The 16,801-nt window shown below is 34.0% G+C and overlaps 1 protein-coding gene across 2 annotated transcripts in view; it reads left to right on the top strand.

The window, feature by feature from the left end:
- The window catches only part of LOC126886909 (eIF-2-alpha kinase GCN2), a 274,664-nt gene that overhangs the window by 70,097 nt on the left and 187,766 nt on the right, over nt 1-16,801 (top strand). For both annotated transcript variants that reach the window (XM_050654067.1, XM_050654068.1), the window contains 2 exons: nt 8,117-8,368; nt 12,148-12,309. In XM_050654067.1, the coding sequence (XP_050510024.1) occupies nt 8,117-8,368; nt 12,148-12,309 (414 nt within the window). The remainder of the gene's footprint in view (nt 1-8,116; nt 8,369-12,147; nt 12,310-16,801) is intronic.

Below are 16,801 nucleotides of genomic sequence, written 5' to 3'. Positions count from 1 at the left end.
AATTGTCATCACGTGGTTGTGGATTGTCGGAGGCCAGTCCAGTTGAAAGAGAAGATGTTTACACGGGGCCAACTATTGCCATGGCAGTAGACAGCTAAAACAAGGCCGACTGCTCGTCATCTAGAGGGAACTGGCAAAAAACAAGACAGCACTACTGGCCTACACCGTTCACACGGCGCCAATTGTCGCGACAATTGAGATTTCGAGTGGTGGGGGCTCACTGGGCGCAGATCATTGTCCTCAGTCTACTCCCGGAGACAACTGAATTTTGGGCCAATTGTGAGGTCAGTTGGCAAGGCAATTGGCCTGAAGTGTTTACACGAAGACAATAATTTCATGCCAGTCAGTTATCTTCTGACAATTGTCTCGCCAATTGCCATCGTGTAAACGCGACTTTACAGCTCACGTCCAGACGTGTACACGGAAATACGAAATATGGGGGGAGTGTCAATACCGTTTTATTATTCGAATGAAAGTTTTACTTTTAATATTAATAATATCAAAAATAAAACTTTATTATTAGAACTAATTTTTGGGTTACATCATTCGTGGCTTCTAAAATTTGAAATCCAACGAATTGCAGGAGCTAACAATGCCGAGGAAGATCTATCAGGCTGCATCTCACTTCCCACCTGTCCAGCACGGTAAAATTCCAACAAAGATTAGTTCCCAATGCTCAGATTACTAGTAGAACTAATCAAAATAATAAATAATCATTCCATGAAGTACGACGTAACCTGGTAGAATTCCCTCGGCCTTCTTAGCTCCGGCAATTCGTTGGCTTGCAAATTTTAGAAGCCGCAAGCCACGATTGGTTTAACCAGAAGACTAGTTCTAATAAGTTTTATTTTATTTGTGATATTGTTAATATTAGAAGTAAAACTTTCGTTCGTCTTTAGCAGATACCGCCACGGCATTCATGCCATCATTTCGTTGTGAATCGATAACGGTAGCCCGAATTTTAGTAATTCAAAAAGAATGAAATATGCACCTCTGATGGGACCCTAAGAATGGTTGAAGGGCCGTTCTAGAGTGGCTTTGGCGCTCTATGAACTAAATAAAATAAGACGGCTCTCGTTTCGCTTCACAACGAAATTATTATTTATTATTATTATTTTGTGCAAATACCATGTTAACATAAAATTTTCACCCATTTTGGTTTATTTTTAGAAATATTTATTTACTAATAAAAAAATTGTTTCGGTTACTTCCATTTAGCGCGCCTATGAGTTAAATTGTCAATAATATTAATCTTGGATAATGTCAAAGATTACCACTGTTGCCAAAGTTTATGATACTATCTCCCGAAGTTATATTTTTATTGCTACCTGTTGATCGCTACTGTTTACTCTTAAAGAATAATGCTGGAGCTAAAGGTTTATTGAAATTTTTAAGATTCTTTTCACTGTTAAGTATTCAAAGAAAAATTGTTACACATCTTTACAATATTGGTGTATATCGATATACGCTCACCGTCACAATTAACTGCCCACCTTGTGTTTCTTTCAATTTGCAGAAATTGTCAATCTTAGACCACATTTTATGAAAGACACGGTGAAAACTACATTTGAGAAAAAGAAAACAATAAAATTATTTAATAAAAGTCGTTTATCAAGGGATGCTTAGCAAAAATCCAATGTTTAAAATTATTCGAACAAAATTCAAACAAACAGTTTTGAAAATCATAGTCCAATTAAAAAAAAAATAGGGCACTCGTGGGAGTGCCGACAGAAGTGAAAACTTCTTACGAAGCCAGCCCCTTCGGGTACACACTCTATCCCTCCTCCAACCATTATAACTTCGGTCGAACTTATACGCAATACAACCTATAGTATATAAATTACTCATATCTGCCGTGTCGATAACGATCGCGAGTTCAATGCTTTTTCCCCATCCAAAGAGAAGTGATATACCTACATTATATACCCATTGGGTGCATCCTATATAATAATATTTATATATACATACACATAATACATAAACGTATTGTACCCTCGGAGATCGCTGGGAAAATTTACACCAAAAATAACAAAATTCAGTTTGGCAACACTGTGTGAATGTTGCTAGTAACATATCCTTTTTAAGATAATCACAACTGTAATTTAGTCCAAACAAATTAATATATTTTTTTGCCAACAAAAATGAGATTTTTCAACCAAATAATGTTTCAAATATGGTGTGCAAAATAATTTTTAATTGGGTTCTGCTAATGGGCTTGCTTTTTTTGTCATTAAAATAAAAAAAAATTAAAATTTCACTCATTAAATCATTATTGTCCGGATATCGTCTTAATTATTTTAACTGTACTAATATTCGTCGACTAATTCTGAATGATTAATAGATTGTTAAAACATTTTATCTGTAGCGGCTTCTGGAATATCTTAAAAATATCGAATTTCATTGATAAAATGCTCATATCCCACCGATCTTCGCTTCGACCAAACATAATTTATTTCGGCGAAGCGATGACGGTCACGAATTCAATGCTTTTTCCCTATCTAGAAAGTGCACAAAATCGCTACAGAAGTTTTCACTTCAAAAATACTTTAAACACTAATCACTTATAATGATTGGAGTAGGGACCGTGTGGCCCCTTATGCGCTTGCTTCGCAAGCTCCTTCGGGTACACACTCTATTCCTCCTCCAACCATTATAACTTCGTTCGAACTTGTACTTGCTCAATTCAACCTATAGTATATAAATTACTAATATCTCGCCGTAGCAATGTCTTTTCTCAATGAGAAAAGGCATTGAATTCGCAACCGTCATATATACATACACCTAATACGTAGGTACCACAAACGCAAAAATTTCAAAGCAACAAGCCTGTTGCCACATCCGTACAGAATGCTTACCAAAATAATTACGAACAGGCTATCAAATAAATTCGATAGTTACCAGCCTGTTGACATAGTACCATAGAACACCTACAGACAATAACGACACTTATCGAAAAGTGCAACGAATACAATGAACCTCTTCATTTGGCATTTGTAGATTACATTAAGGCATTCGATTCCATAGAACTCTGGGCCGTATTAGAAGGAATGAATAACGCAAGGATTGATTCTAGATATAAAATATTCCTCAAATACATATTCGACAATGCAACTATGCAAATAAATCTATCAGAAGGTCTAACAACAAGCAAAATATGAACGAAGAGAGAAGTTAGACAGAGGACAAAAACAAATAAAACAAAAGTGATGACAAATCAATACAGGGTGAGGCAGATAAAAGTCCTATTAGAAATATCTCGAGAACTAAAGGAAACAGAATCATGAAAATTGGAGTGAAGGGGTTTTGAAGAGTGATCTCTTTAATGAAAATATTTTCATCGAGTTGCTACTTCCGGTTATACCGGAAGTGGCTTATAACTTCCTTTTTTTAAATGGAACATCCTGTATATTTTTACATTTTTGGATTCTCCTGGATGTCTGCTTTCTTAAAATATGAGGTTTTATAATGTTATACAGGGTAGTTTAAAAGATAATTACGTTTTTCTTCTTAATTTCCTAGCAATATTCACACCCTGTAGAATTGTAGTAGTTTGACATCAAAAACTCTATTTATGTTCAAATGATTTTTAATATAGTCTGCTATTGTTAAAACTTGTTAGTATAGCTAAATGTTGAATTGTACTCTACAGGGTTGGTCGAAACTCGGAAAGAGTATTTTCTGAGTTTTCTTAAATAGAACACCCTATATTTTATTATTGTAATGAAATGATATTTTATGCTACTTTTTTATTTCTTAAGTATTCCCTATACCTAACTGCTTTAATTTGTGAGTTATTGGTGATTCAAGCCAAACATTAATTTCAACAAAAAATACGTGAAATTTTATTAGGTTGGCCGTGAAAATATTCAATCACAAATAATTTTTCGGAAATAAATACATATTAATCTAGACTGATCTTTAAAATTGCCAATAATGGTTGAGCTATCAAAATACCTACGCAGTTAACATTTTTGGCGCGATTAACAATTAAGCACAAATTAAAGCATTTAGGTATAGGGAATGCTTAAGAAATAAAAAAGTACCATAAAATGTCTTTTCATTGCAATACTAAAATACAGGGTGTTCCATTTAAGAAAATTCAGAAAATGCTCATTTCGAGTTTCGACCAACCCTGTATACTAAAATTTAACATTTAGCTATACTAATAATTTTTAATAATAGTAGACTATATTAAAAATCATTTTAACATAAATAGAGTTTTTGATATCCAACTACTACAACTCTACAGAGTGTGAAAGTTGCTACGAAATTAATAAAGAAACGTAATTAGCTTTTAAACTACCCTGTATAACATTACAAAACCGCATATTTTAAGAAAGAAGACATCGAGTAGAATCTAAAAATGTAAAAATATACAGGGTGTGCTATTTAAAAAAACGAAGTTTTAAGCAACTTCCGGTATAACCGGAAGTGGCAAATTGATGAAAATATTTTCATTAAATAGATCACCCTTCAAAACCCCTTCATTCCAATTTTCATGATTCTGTTACCTTTAGTTCTCTAAATATATCTAATAGGCCAGTTATCTGCCTCACCCTATATATCACAATCGACTTAGATGAAAGTGATATCGAAAGTGTCGAAAAGTATATATACCTAGGTCGCACGATCAAACTAGGCAAACAGAATCAAACGGCAGAAATAACTATGATTCGGATTCATAGAAGAATCCGAATGACTTGGGCAGCAGTAGCAAGACTCAGTAATGTGTTGAAGAACAAAAAGATAGCAATAAATCTAAAGAAAAGGGTATTCAACAGTTGTATTATACCAATTATGACCTACAGAACGGAGACGATGACACTTACAGAGGAATCAGCCAATAGATTGAGAAAGACACAGAGGGCGATCAAACGAGCTATGTTAGGGGTATCTCTGATAGATCATATACAAAATGAGGACGTGCGAAGCAGGACGAAAGTGGAATATGTAATTGGAAGAATTGAGATGCAAATGAAACGGACCTGAATAGAACACGTGGCACGACAAAACATCGAAACGTGGACGAGAAACATTGAACATTGGAGACCACGCGAGCACAGTCGTAGTAGAGGAAGACCACAAAAACGATGGCTAGACGACATCAAAGCAAAAATGGGGAGAAACTGGCACCAAATAGCACAAAGCAGAGAATAATGGAGAACTCATGGGGAGGCCTTTGTCCAGGAGTGGATGCAAACAGGCTGAAGAAAAGATAATATATATACATACAAAATTTATTTCGACTAAACGAAATCAATTCTTTATCCCCATCCAAAAATAGGTGTTATACCAATATTATATACGCGTTGCGTGCCTTCTACACTATTTATATATACATACACATAATAATATACATATACGTACAAAATTTATTTCGCCGAAGCGATGACGGTCGCGAATTCAATGCTTTTTTCCCATCTATAAAGTGCACAACGTCTTTAAAGAAGTTTTCACTTCAACAATATTACTATTATTATAGGTACATTATAATAATATACCTACAAAATTTATTTCGTCGAAGCGATGACAGTCGCAAATCAATCCTTTCTCCCCATCCTAAAATAGATATTACATTTATTTTAAATTGAAATACTTCTACACAATTTATATACACATACACATAATAAATATACGTACAAAATTTATTTTGCCGAAGAAATGACGGTCGCGATGACGGTCGCCAAATAAATCCTTTTTCCCATTCTTAAAATAGGTTTTACGTTTATTTTAAATTTAAATACTTCTATACAATTTATACATACATACACATAATATATGTATACGTACAAAATTCATTTCGCCGAAGCGATGACGGTCGCGAATTCAATGCTTTTTCCCATCTATAAAGTGCACAACGTCTTTAAAGAAGTTGTCACTTCAACAATATTACTATTATTATAGGTACATTATAATAATATACCTACAAAATTTATTTCGTCGAAGCGATGACGGTCGCGATGACAGTCGCAAATCAATCCTTTCTCCCCATCCTAAAATAGATATTACATTTATTTTAAATTTAAATACTTCTACACAATTTATATACACATACATATAATAAATATACGTACAAAATTTATTTCGCCGAAGAAATGACGGTCGCGATGAAGGTCGCTAAATAAATCCCTTTCCCCCATCCAAAAATAGGTTTTACATTTATTTTAAATACTTCTATACAATTTATATTATATACATACACATAATGTATATACCTACAAAATTTATTTAGACGAAGAGATGACGGTCGCGATGACGGTCGCGAAATAAATCCTTTTTCCCCATCTTAAAATATGTTTTACATTTATTTTAAATTTAAATACCTCTACACAATTTATATATACATACACATAATATATAGCATAAGCGATGACGGTCGCGAATTCAATGCTTTTTCCCCTATCCAAAAAGTGCACAACGTGCCTAAAGAAGTTTTCACTTCAATAAAAATTTTTATTCTATCTTTGATTGATAAATTGAAACACAATAATACGTACAACATTTATTTCGCCGAAGCGATGACGGTTGCAATGACGGTCGCGAATTTAATGCTTTTTCCCATATAAAAAGTGCACAACGTCCTTAAAGAAGTTTTCACTTCAATAATAGTACTATTATTATAGGTAGGTACATTATAATAATATACGTACAAAATTTATTTCGTCGAAGCGATGACAGACGCTAAATCAATCCTTTCTCCCCATCATAAAATAGATTTTACATTTATTTTAAATTTAAATACTTCTATACAATTTATATATATATACATACACATAATATACATACGTACAAAATTTATTTCGCCGAAGAGATGACGGTCACGATGACGGTCGCCAAATAAATCCTTTTTCCCCATCTTAAAATATGTTTTACATTTATTTTAAATTAGAATACCTCTACACAATTTATATATACATACACATAATATATAGCATAAGCGATGACGGTCGCAGTGACGGTCGCGATGACGGTCGCGAATTCAATGCTTTTTCCCCTATCCAAAAAGTGCACAACGTCCCTAAAGAAGTTTTCACTTCAAAAAGTTACGAGTATTAATAATGAGTATTGCCGCCTCTAGCCCTTAGGGCTTCTTGGAGCCTGTTCGGCAATCCATTCATGATATCCTGGATATTAGATTGGGGGATATTGTGCCATCCTTCTACCGTAGCCGTCTTGAGCTCTTCGAACGACGTTGGGGCTGGTACTGTTGCTCTTAACGATTTTTTGAGGTTGTCCCAAATGTGTTCAATTGGGTTAAGATTGCCAGGACTGCATGCCGGCCATGGTAAAACTTGAATCCCGACCTCATTATGGTATTCGAGGTTGAACCTTGCGGTATGGAAACGCGCATTGTCATATATTAATTTGAAGTTTTCACCAATGAACGGTGCGAAATGCATGACATGGTCTTGGAGAACTTCTGCCCCGTATCGTTTAGCATTCACAGTTTCACACTGCCTCTATCGAACACAACAAGATCAGTACGAGCTTCATAAGAGATACCTCCCCAAATCATTATTGACTTTTCTCGGTAAGCCACTGTTTCGGTTACGAGCTCAAGACGGTTGCGGTAGAGTTGTAGCACAATATCCCTCAATCGTATATCGAGGATATCATGATCGGATTGCCGAATCGACTCAAAGAAGTCCTAAGGGGTAGTGGCGGCAATACCCATTATTAATACTCATATATTTTTTAATTAAACTATGATTTTCAAAGTTATGTTTGTTTGAATTTTCTTCGAAGATTTTTAAACATTTGATTGTTACTAAGCACCCCTTAATAAACGACTTTTTTCAATAATTTTATTTTCTTTTCCTCAAAGGTAGTTTTCACCGTATCTTTCACAAAATGTGGTCTAAGATTGACAATTTCTGCAAATTGAAAGAAACACAAGGTGGGCAGTTAATTGTGACGGTAAGTGTATGTCAATATACCAATATTTTAAAGATGTGTTATAATTATTCTTTGCGGTTAATTGTTCCGGTGACTGTAATTACTTATTTTTATATTTTTTAGTTTTCAAACACTTCCTTTGTCAAGATATCCTGTGCCCTGAAATGTTACTGTTTTTTTTATTATTTGCAATATAATTATTAAAAAATATATTTTTTAGAACATTCCGATTCCAATCACGTTACTTATAGTGGAATAGATAGAGAGTCTGGGGAATATGTTATTATTAGTGAATGGAAATTTCAAAGTAACAACGACCAACAAGTTGTCCAACGTCAATTAGGAAGCATAGAACAAGAAATAAATTACTTAATGAAGTTGAAGCAAGCAAATCTGTCTCAGTATTATGGTGTAAAGTATGAATTTGACGGTGATAATGTTACTGTGTACCTGCTTAAGGAATTTGTATTAGGTAAATATCAAATGTGGAGAAACTAATTATTTTATATTAGTACATATTTTACTATTTGCATACAATTTATTAATCCCTCAATAAAAAATATAGAACATACATAATTCTAACAAAGAACACGTAACACGTCTGTTCTTCCCCCTAGTTATCATTCTCATCCCCCTAAATCTCTTTTTAGTTGTTAAGTAGCATTATTTATGCTGATACCATCTTGTATAGCCCTAGTTTTGAACCTATAACCCTAAAAAATTTATACATGCATTATGTAACGCATATTGTAGTGTTCCAAATTCCGAAGAAAGAAAAATAAGTTCAACGGACAATAAATAAAGTAAATTGGTATTTTTCTTACAGAAATAGTGTTAGAAGAAGACGGATATCTTGTCTTAAGGACCTAAAAGTATGGTATGGTGGCACCTAAAAACAACTCTTTGGAATAGCTAGTTTAAGATACCAACATACGTATCGAAAATGGCACTTGAACGATCAAACAGATACAACCATTTTTGTCACTGTTAAATACGAGGCTTGTTCAGCTCAAAGCCATCTTTGGTCTATACAAACTTTATTGGCAAATACTAAACAATTCTTGTGACGGTTGCTCGAAGAATTCTTTTACGGCATTTTGTACTTTTTCGTCCGACAGAAAACGATTAGTTTTAACGCCTTTTTCAATGGCCTAAAATTTATGATAAGAATGATAACGTAAATATTCTCTTCTAAGACTCTTCAATAAAATATACAAAACAGGGCATATACCAACAGACTGGCTACTGTCAACATTTGTAATGATACCGAAAAAAATAAAACGCCAAACAGTGTAACGATAATCGCACTATCAGTCTGTTGAGTCACGCACTGAAAATTTTCTTAAGAACACTGCACTCGAGAATTTACAACAAAATAGAAGTATGTACTAAGCGAAACACAATTTGGTTTCAGAAACAACCGTGGAATCAGAAAAGCACAGTTCAGTTTGCAGGTCATGGTTCAAAGATGTAGGGATATAGAACAATCGGTATATATGTGTTTTATCGACTTCGAAAAGGCCTTTGACTGAGTCAACCATGACGAACTTATAGGTGTCTTGCATAGGTGGGAATTGATGACCGAACCTCCGTGTTATCAAAAATTTGTATAGGCATGAATGTGCAATATAACTAGAGAAATAAGGATACCCATTGAAAAAACCAGAGCCGCCTTCTATAAATTAAAGAAAGTTTTAATTATTAATAGAGATATTACATTAAACCTTAAAATCAGAATAATACGCTACTAGACAAGGCGAAAACGGCGGGTTCGTTGGGAAAAATATTCCCATGAGATTTTTTGCGTAATCACATTCGTGAGACATCCCAGAATAAGGTTCAAGAAGTCGCCCACGTGAAAAGTAATCCAAATTTTTTTTAACAATTTTTTTAATCAAAATGCAAAAATCAATATTTTTGGCCCGGACAATTTTTTTGTAGGTTTTTTGGACCATTCTGGATAAAAAAGGTCTCTGATAATTTTTCTCTAAAGTTGATCGTTTTCGAGTTACAAGCAATTTAAAATTGAAAAAAACGAAAAATGGCGATTTTTAAGGCTTAATAACTCGGTTAGAAGTTATTATTATGAAAGTTAGAAATTGACTAAATCAAAGTTTAATACCCCCCCCCCCTCCTACAAGATCCTGAAGAAATTTTTGTCGTTATTTTATTACTAAGGCCGTAAATACTGAGTGCGAGAGAGATGCCATTCCGGCAGTCCAATTGTGCATCTTACTTGCACTCACATTTACAGCCGCGTCAATACGATCTAACCGCCCATTGTTATTAATTAAAAATAACAGCTTAGTAATAAATTTATAACACAGATTTCTTCAGGATCATGTAGCGGAGGCTTTAAATGTTGATTTAGTCACTTTCTAACTTTCATAATAATAATTTTTAACCGAGTTATTAAGTCTTAAAAAGGGTCATTTTCACGTTTTTCAAATTTTAAATTGCTTATAACTCGAAAAAGATCAACTTTATAGAAAAATTATAAGAGACCTTTTTTGTCCAGAATGGTCCAAAAACCCCAAAAAAAATTGTCCAAGCCAAAAATATTAATTTTTGCAATTTGATTAAAAAAAATTGAAAAAAAATTGAACCACTTTTCACGTGGGCGACTTCTTGAACCTTATTCTGGGATGTCTCACGAATGTGATTATGCAAAAAAATCTCATGGGAATATTTTTCCCAACGGACCCGCCGTTCTCGCCTTGTCCATACTACATATTCTCCTCTTTGCTGTATGGCGTGGAGAGCAGGACCCTTACAGGATATATTGACGAGTATTGCGGATAAGTTGGGTTGATCGAAGAGGAAATGAAATAGTTTTACATCGAATGAAAAAGAGCACAGAAATAACAAAAACGATAAAAATTCGAAAGTTACAATATTTCGGTCATGTAATGAGACATCCAGAGAGGTATATGCTTCTACACCTCATAATACAAGGCAAGATCGCTGGAAGGAGAGGTCCAGGCCGAAGAAGAACATCCTGGCTCCAAAATCTCCGAGTGTGGTATCAAGAGACCACCGCTAATCTGTTTAGAGCTGCCAGAAACAAAGTTATTATTGCCAATATGATCACCAACGTTCGATTAGGGTACTGAACGAAGAAGAAAATCGGGACTATCAGGTGGACGCTCTAATATTCTTCATTTCTTTCGTTATATATTTTCTTTCACTACTTTGGAAACCTGAGGCCGAGCATTGCCATACAGAAGATGACACTACGTTAGAGCGTCCCTGGGCGCTTTCGTCATATTGCTTAATAGGTTGTTCAAATTTCATTACACAGGTTTAAGCTTATATACAATCTAAGTACTGTAAAATGTATGAGCCTTCATGACCGAAAAAAATATCAAAAATTGAATGACCGCACTCTGATTATATTTGGACGGATTTTTAACAACAAACGACATTTTTAAGTCACAATATTTAAAATCGCAGTCAAATACAAATGATAGGAACTGATCATTATAACGTTTACTAACATATCTAACATTGCAAAAGGTCAGTTAGGTGATTACAATTGTATGGCTAACCTGATCAAAGATGCGTTTCAATTGAACAAGTATATGCTTTTTCTCATGAGCATCTTTCAGTGCGTCACAGTTTTTCGATTTCATTCTAACGCATTAAATTGTATGTGACAGAAAAAAACGCACGTCGGTGATTACATTTCATCGGTGACATTTATAACATTTATTCTAGTTGTCATTAGATGGCGCTGTAATCGAAAAAAAAATTATTTACGAATTATATAATATATCTACGAATATAATCTGTACAATTTATAAGACTATACAAATCAAAGAAAATACCATTTTATATATGCAATAAACACAATTGATTTGTTTTTATGCCAAATCGCAAATAAAATGTGACAACTGTCAGATTTAACTAAAATGTCATGTCACTAAAATGTATATTATCACGGACTTACCTTTTTTTCTATCATTTGTGACGCACTGAAAAATGCTCATGAAAAGAAGCATAATTAATATGTTTATTCATGTAAGTGTAGTCTGCGGTTATTATTGTATTTACTATTCGTGCCAGTAATAGTAACAATAAAATTATATTAAGAATTTTTATTTGTTCTATAACACTCGAAGAATTCACGGTATCATAAAACACATGTCATGTACATAGAAGTTATGGTAGAATATTTTCAAAAATATAGGCAGTTATTGATTTTATGGAAATATTTTATTTTTAGATGATTTAAATTTCAACTTTTTTCAGGTTGTAACTGTTATTCCCTATTTATTAGTCAACACCTTAAAATAGATACATATTATCTAAAGCATTTAGCTCGAGGAATACTTATTGGTTTAGATTATCTGCATAGAAACAATGTTGTACATAGAGATATTAAAGACGCATGCGTGTATATAAACGAATCTGGTAAGTCGAATACCACTGTAATATTATTGTTATTTTAAGTATCTTTAACTTAATTTCATTTACCAAATAGCATAGATTTATTTATTAAACAGGATGGAAGAAGTAAAAACAAAAAAATCATTACTAACATTCGACACCAGTATTAGAAAGGATAAGGTTAAACTTTATTAATTTATACAGTCAAATCCCGTTTATCTTTGGGGGTTTCCGCAGATAACACAAATAAAGTAAAATGAAAACAAAAACTTTTTTCGCCTTAAACTTAATAACAAAATTATTACTGAAATATCTTCCGAGAAGAGCATTGGTCATGTTATATACAATATAAAATAGTGCACTCACACTGACATATTTCCCAATCACATGGAAATTTGCGCAAATAATAATGATTCACAAACCGGGAAAACCTCCAAATGAAACATCGACCAATCAGCTTGTTGCCCACAATGTCTAAGATCTTCGAAAGACTACTACTTGATAGACTGAAGGACATTAACCTAGATGTGGAAATACCCCTACACCAGTTTGGTTTTAGAGAGAGACACTCCACAACACAACAGACTCATAAAATTATAACAAAAATCCTTACTGCTATTGAGGAAAAAAATATTGCCCAGCGGCATTCTTAGATGTAGAAAAGGCACTTGATAGAGTATGGCATACTGGACTCTTATACAAACTCAAAAGTATTCTTCCAACCCCCTACTACCGAATTATGAAATCCTACATTGTAGATCGTTACTTCCAAGTAAAATATAACACAGCAACTTCCACATATTTTTCCATTAAATCGGGCGTACCACAGGGTAGCGTCCTGGTCTTCTCCTTTACCTATTATTTACCGCAGATATCCCAACCACTGAAACAACCCAAATCTTAACATTCGCTGATGACACCACCTTGACCAATTGGGAACATGTCTCAACAAATAGGTGAAAGTAAATGAAACGAAGTCAACCCAGGTTACATTTACAAACTGAAGGGATGTATGTTCAATAATATCATTAAACGATACACGATTACCAGTCAGCACACAACTCAAATATTTTGGACTAACCCGTGGAAGCCGCAAATTCAAGCCAAAAAAACCCAGATCAACATCAAAATACGACAAATGAGCTGGCTTATTAGTCGAAAACCAAAACTCAATATTGAAAATAAACTGCTTCTGTATAAATCTATGATAAATCCAATTTGGACCCATAGTGTTCAACTCTGGGGTTGCTCAAAGCCATCAAATATCAAGATAATACATAGAGTCCAATCAAAAATATTCAGAATGATATTCAACGCGCTCTGGTATGTAAGCAATAAAACCCTACCCGAGGACTCAGCTACACCTTTGGTTGAGGAAGAAATTCAAAGGATTACAAAGAGCTACCTTGATGGACTGAGAAGTCATCAAAATGATGAAACAAGACTGCTAAACGGAAAAGTTGGTATAATAGTGTATTATATAGTGCTTAATCCGATTTTGGGATCAAACTGTAAGTTAGATCATCTTTATTACTATTTTTTAATCAACAAACAGTAAACAACGGTTATAAATACCAGTAACGAGGTAATTAAGTAGCTTAATTACTAATGAACCTGTCCAAGCACAAGGGCCGTAATCAGGCAACATAGGCCCAATATGCAGGAAATTTCAGAGGAGAGATCTTCTGAACTTCAAAATTCTCAAGATGTCATTAATCCATCCAATCAATCAAAATTATATTCAACCGCTCTGACTCAACCTAACAAAAAATTCGCAAGCAAAAACCAAGCCATTTTATTCAATTCACTTCCAAATACAAAAATTGAAGATTATTTAAATGCCATAGCAACTAAAGTCGATCCCAATAAAATTCTCGCCATTTCCAGGATTGTAAATGATCGTATTTGCGTATATTTTACTACTGAAGAAACAGTCACCGAATTTTTAAGAACAGATAATGGAACAATAGTAATCAATCAGGAACGTATCCAAGCCAGGAAGTTAGTCACACCAAGCGAAAAACTGATAATTTCTAATGTCCCCCCATCAATACCTCACAGTATTATAGAGACTCAACTACAAAATTTTGCAATTCATCAAATAACTCCATTGGATTTTCTAAGAATAGGTACAACTAACTCTTTATTTAAGCATATCTTGAGTTTCCGACGCTATACTTACATTTCTCCTAAAAATCTGGAAAATATTCCTGAGTCTATATTAATTAACTATGAACAAATCAATTATCGAATTTATTTTTCACTTGAAAAACAGTCTTGTTACATTTGTAAAGAACAAGGTCATCTAGCCTCTCAGTGCAAAAAAAATACAAACACTCAAACATCTATCGAAAATTCATCACCTACTGCTCAACCAAATTATATCCAAAATTGCCACCCTATCATAACAGATGCTCAGCCAACTATCCATCCTTCACAATCTTCGCAACAATCCACCAGTCCACAATCAAAAGAAACAACCAATACTTCTCTATTTGATTCAAATCCCATTCAAACACCTATCCAGCCAGATAATGTTGAAATGAATAATCACAGCCAAAATCAACCTCCTACACCCTCTGACACTCAATCGTCTAAACGAGCGGTGTCAGAAATAACGTCTCCTTCAACATCAGTAGACCAGAACCCATTTAAAGAACCTCTGCGTAAATCTAAGAAAGCAAAAACTATTCCTGAAGATAATAAGACTTTAGCAGAAGATCTTATTAAATGCACTAGTTCTTTTTTCCAAGATAATTCTGACAACGGATATTTAACCCAGGAAGAACTAATTGATTTCTTTGAAAATGCATACGGCTCTGCAGATCCTCTCAGCATTGCAAAAACGTATACAGAAGATATCGAAGGACTACTCAATTTTTTAACTAAAATCCATCCAGCATTAACTCCCAAGTATCTGAAAAGTCGCTGTACAAGATTAAAAACTAAGATTAATAAACAGCTATTATTATCCGCTTTCTCTACTGATCACAGTGAATACAGCAGCGACGCCTCTGCTGAAATTTAATACAACATTCAACTGTATACTGCAATGGAACCTAAATGGGTATTACACCCATTTAGAAGAACTTAAATTAATTATAGCTAAGTTTAAACCATCTGTAATATGCCTACAAGAAACCCACTTCAAAGAAGATAACTGTCATAATTTAAGAAACTATACTCCGTATTATAAGAACAGAATAACTGCTAGCCATGCTAGTGGGGGAGTAGTAATATATGTCCATAACTCATTTAATACCGAAGTAATACGTTTAAGAACTGAGTTGGAGGCAACAGCAGTATCTATAAAAGGCCCCCACAAAGTCAATATATGTAATATTTATTTTCCTCCGAACTTAGACCCGTCCATAAAAGAAATAACTGAACTCTTCAATCAAATTCCAGAACCGCGTATTATATTAGGCGATTTTAATGCCCACAATATACTTTGGGGAGGTAAAAAAACAGATTCCTTGGGACGTAAAATCGAACAAATTGTTACAGATTCTAATATGAATATCCTTAACGATGGAAGAATCACAAGGTTCAATATTTCCACCGGCAATGGATCCCCAATAGATATATCCCTCTGTGACCCTGTCTTACAACCAACTCTGTCGTGGGATGTGACATCCCATTTGCATGGAAGCGATCATTTTCCTATCCTAATTACGAACAATAACCATATCTCCTCATCAATTCCATCCAATAAATGGTGTCTGAAAAATGCAGATTGGTCTCTATATTCCTCTTTAATTTCACAAAAAATTTCTCAGTTGGTTCAGCCTTTTGATACAGACATTGATATTAACTCCAAAGTACTCCATCTCGTACAGTTTTTAACGTCAATAGCTCACGAGTCCATAGGTTATTCAAAATTTCCAAAAAAACGTGCTCCAGTCCCGTGGTGGAATTCCCACTGCGAAGCAGCAATTAAAGAGTCAAAAAAGGCGTTTTATAAATTAAGAAGGCACCCAACTTTAAATAACCAGCTAGAATTCAAAAGATTAAGGGCGTATTGTAGATACACCTTAAAGAAGAGTAAGAGAGAAGCCTGGAAAAATTATGTATCATCTTTAAATTCATCTACCCCGACTTCTGAGGTTTGGCAAATGATAAGCAGAATGTACGGGAAAAAATCATTTAACACCATTCATTACCTAGAACATCATAACCATATTTATTCAACGAAGCAAGAAATAGCCTCCGTACTAGCAAACGTATACCAACAACATAGCAGTGACGAAAATCTATCTACAAGTTTCCTAGCCCATAAAAATAAATTTAATAATGCATGTATAAATCTTGATGACCACAATAATTTACCTCTAAATGCCATATTTACGATGGATGAACTGTTAGAAACTTTAAACAAAGTTAAAGACACTAGCCCAGGGCCTGACAACATCCCTACGACATTTTTAAAAGCTATGCCAACGGAAGGAAAACAATATCTTTTGGATCTTTATAATTTCATTTGGACAAATAATGTTTTCCCCATTGATTGGTACGA

This window comes from Diabrotica virgifera, chromosome 6 (genome assembly GCF_917563875.1).
Source record: "Diabrotica virgifera virgifera chromosome 6, PGI_DIABVI_V3a".
NCBI classification, from domain to species: Eukaryota; Metazoa; Arthropoda; class Insecta; order Coleoptera; family Chrysomelidae; genus Diabrotica; species Diabrotica virgifera.
The sequence above is the reverse complement of the archived record's forward strand: the minus strand, read 5'-3'. Positions and strand labels throughout refer to the sequence as shown.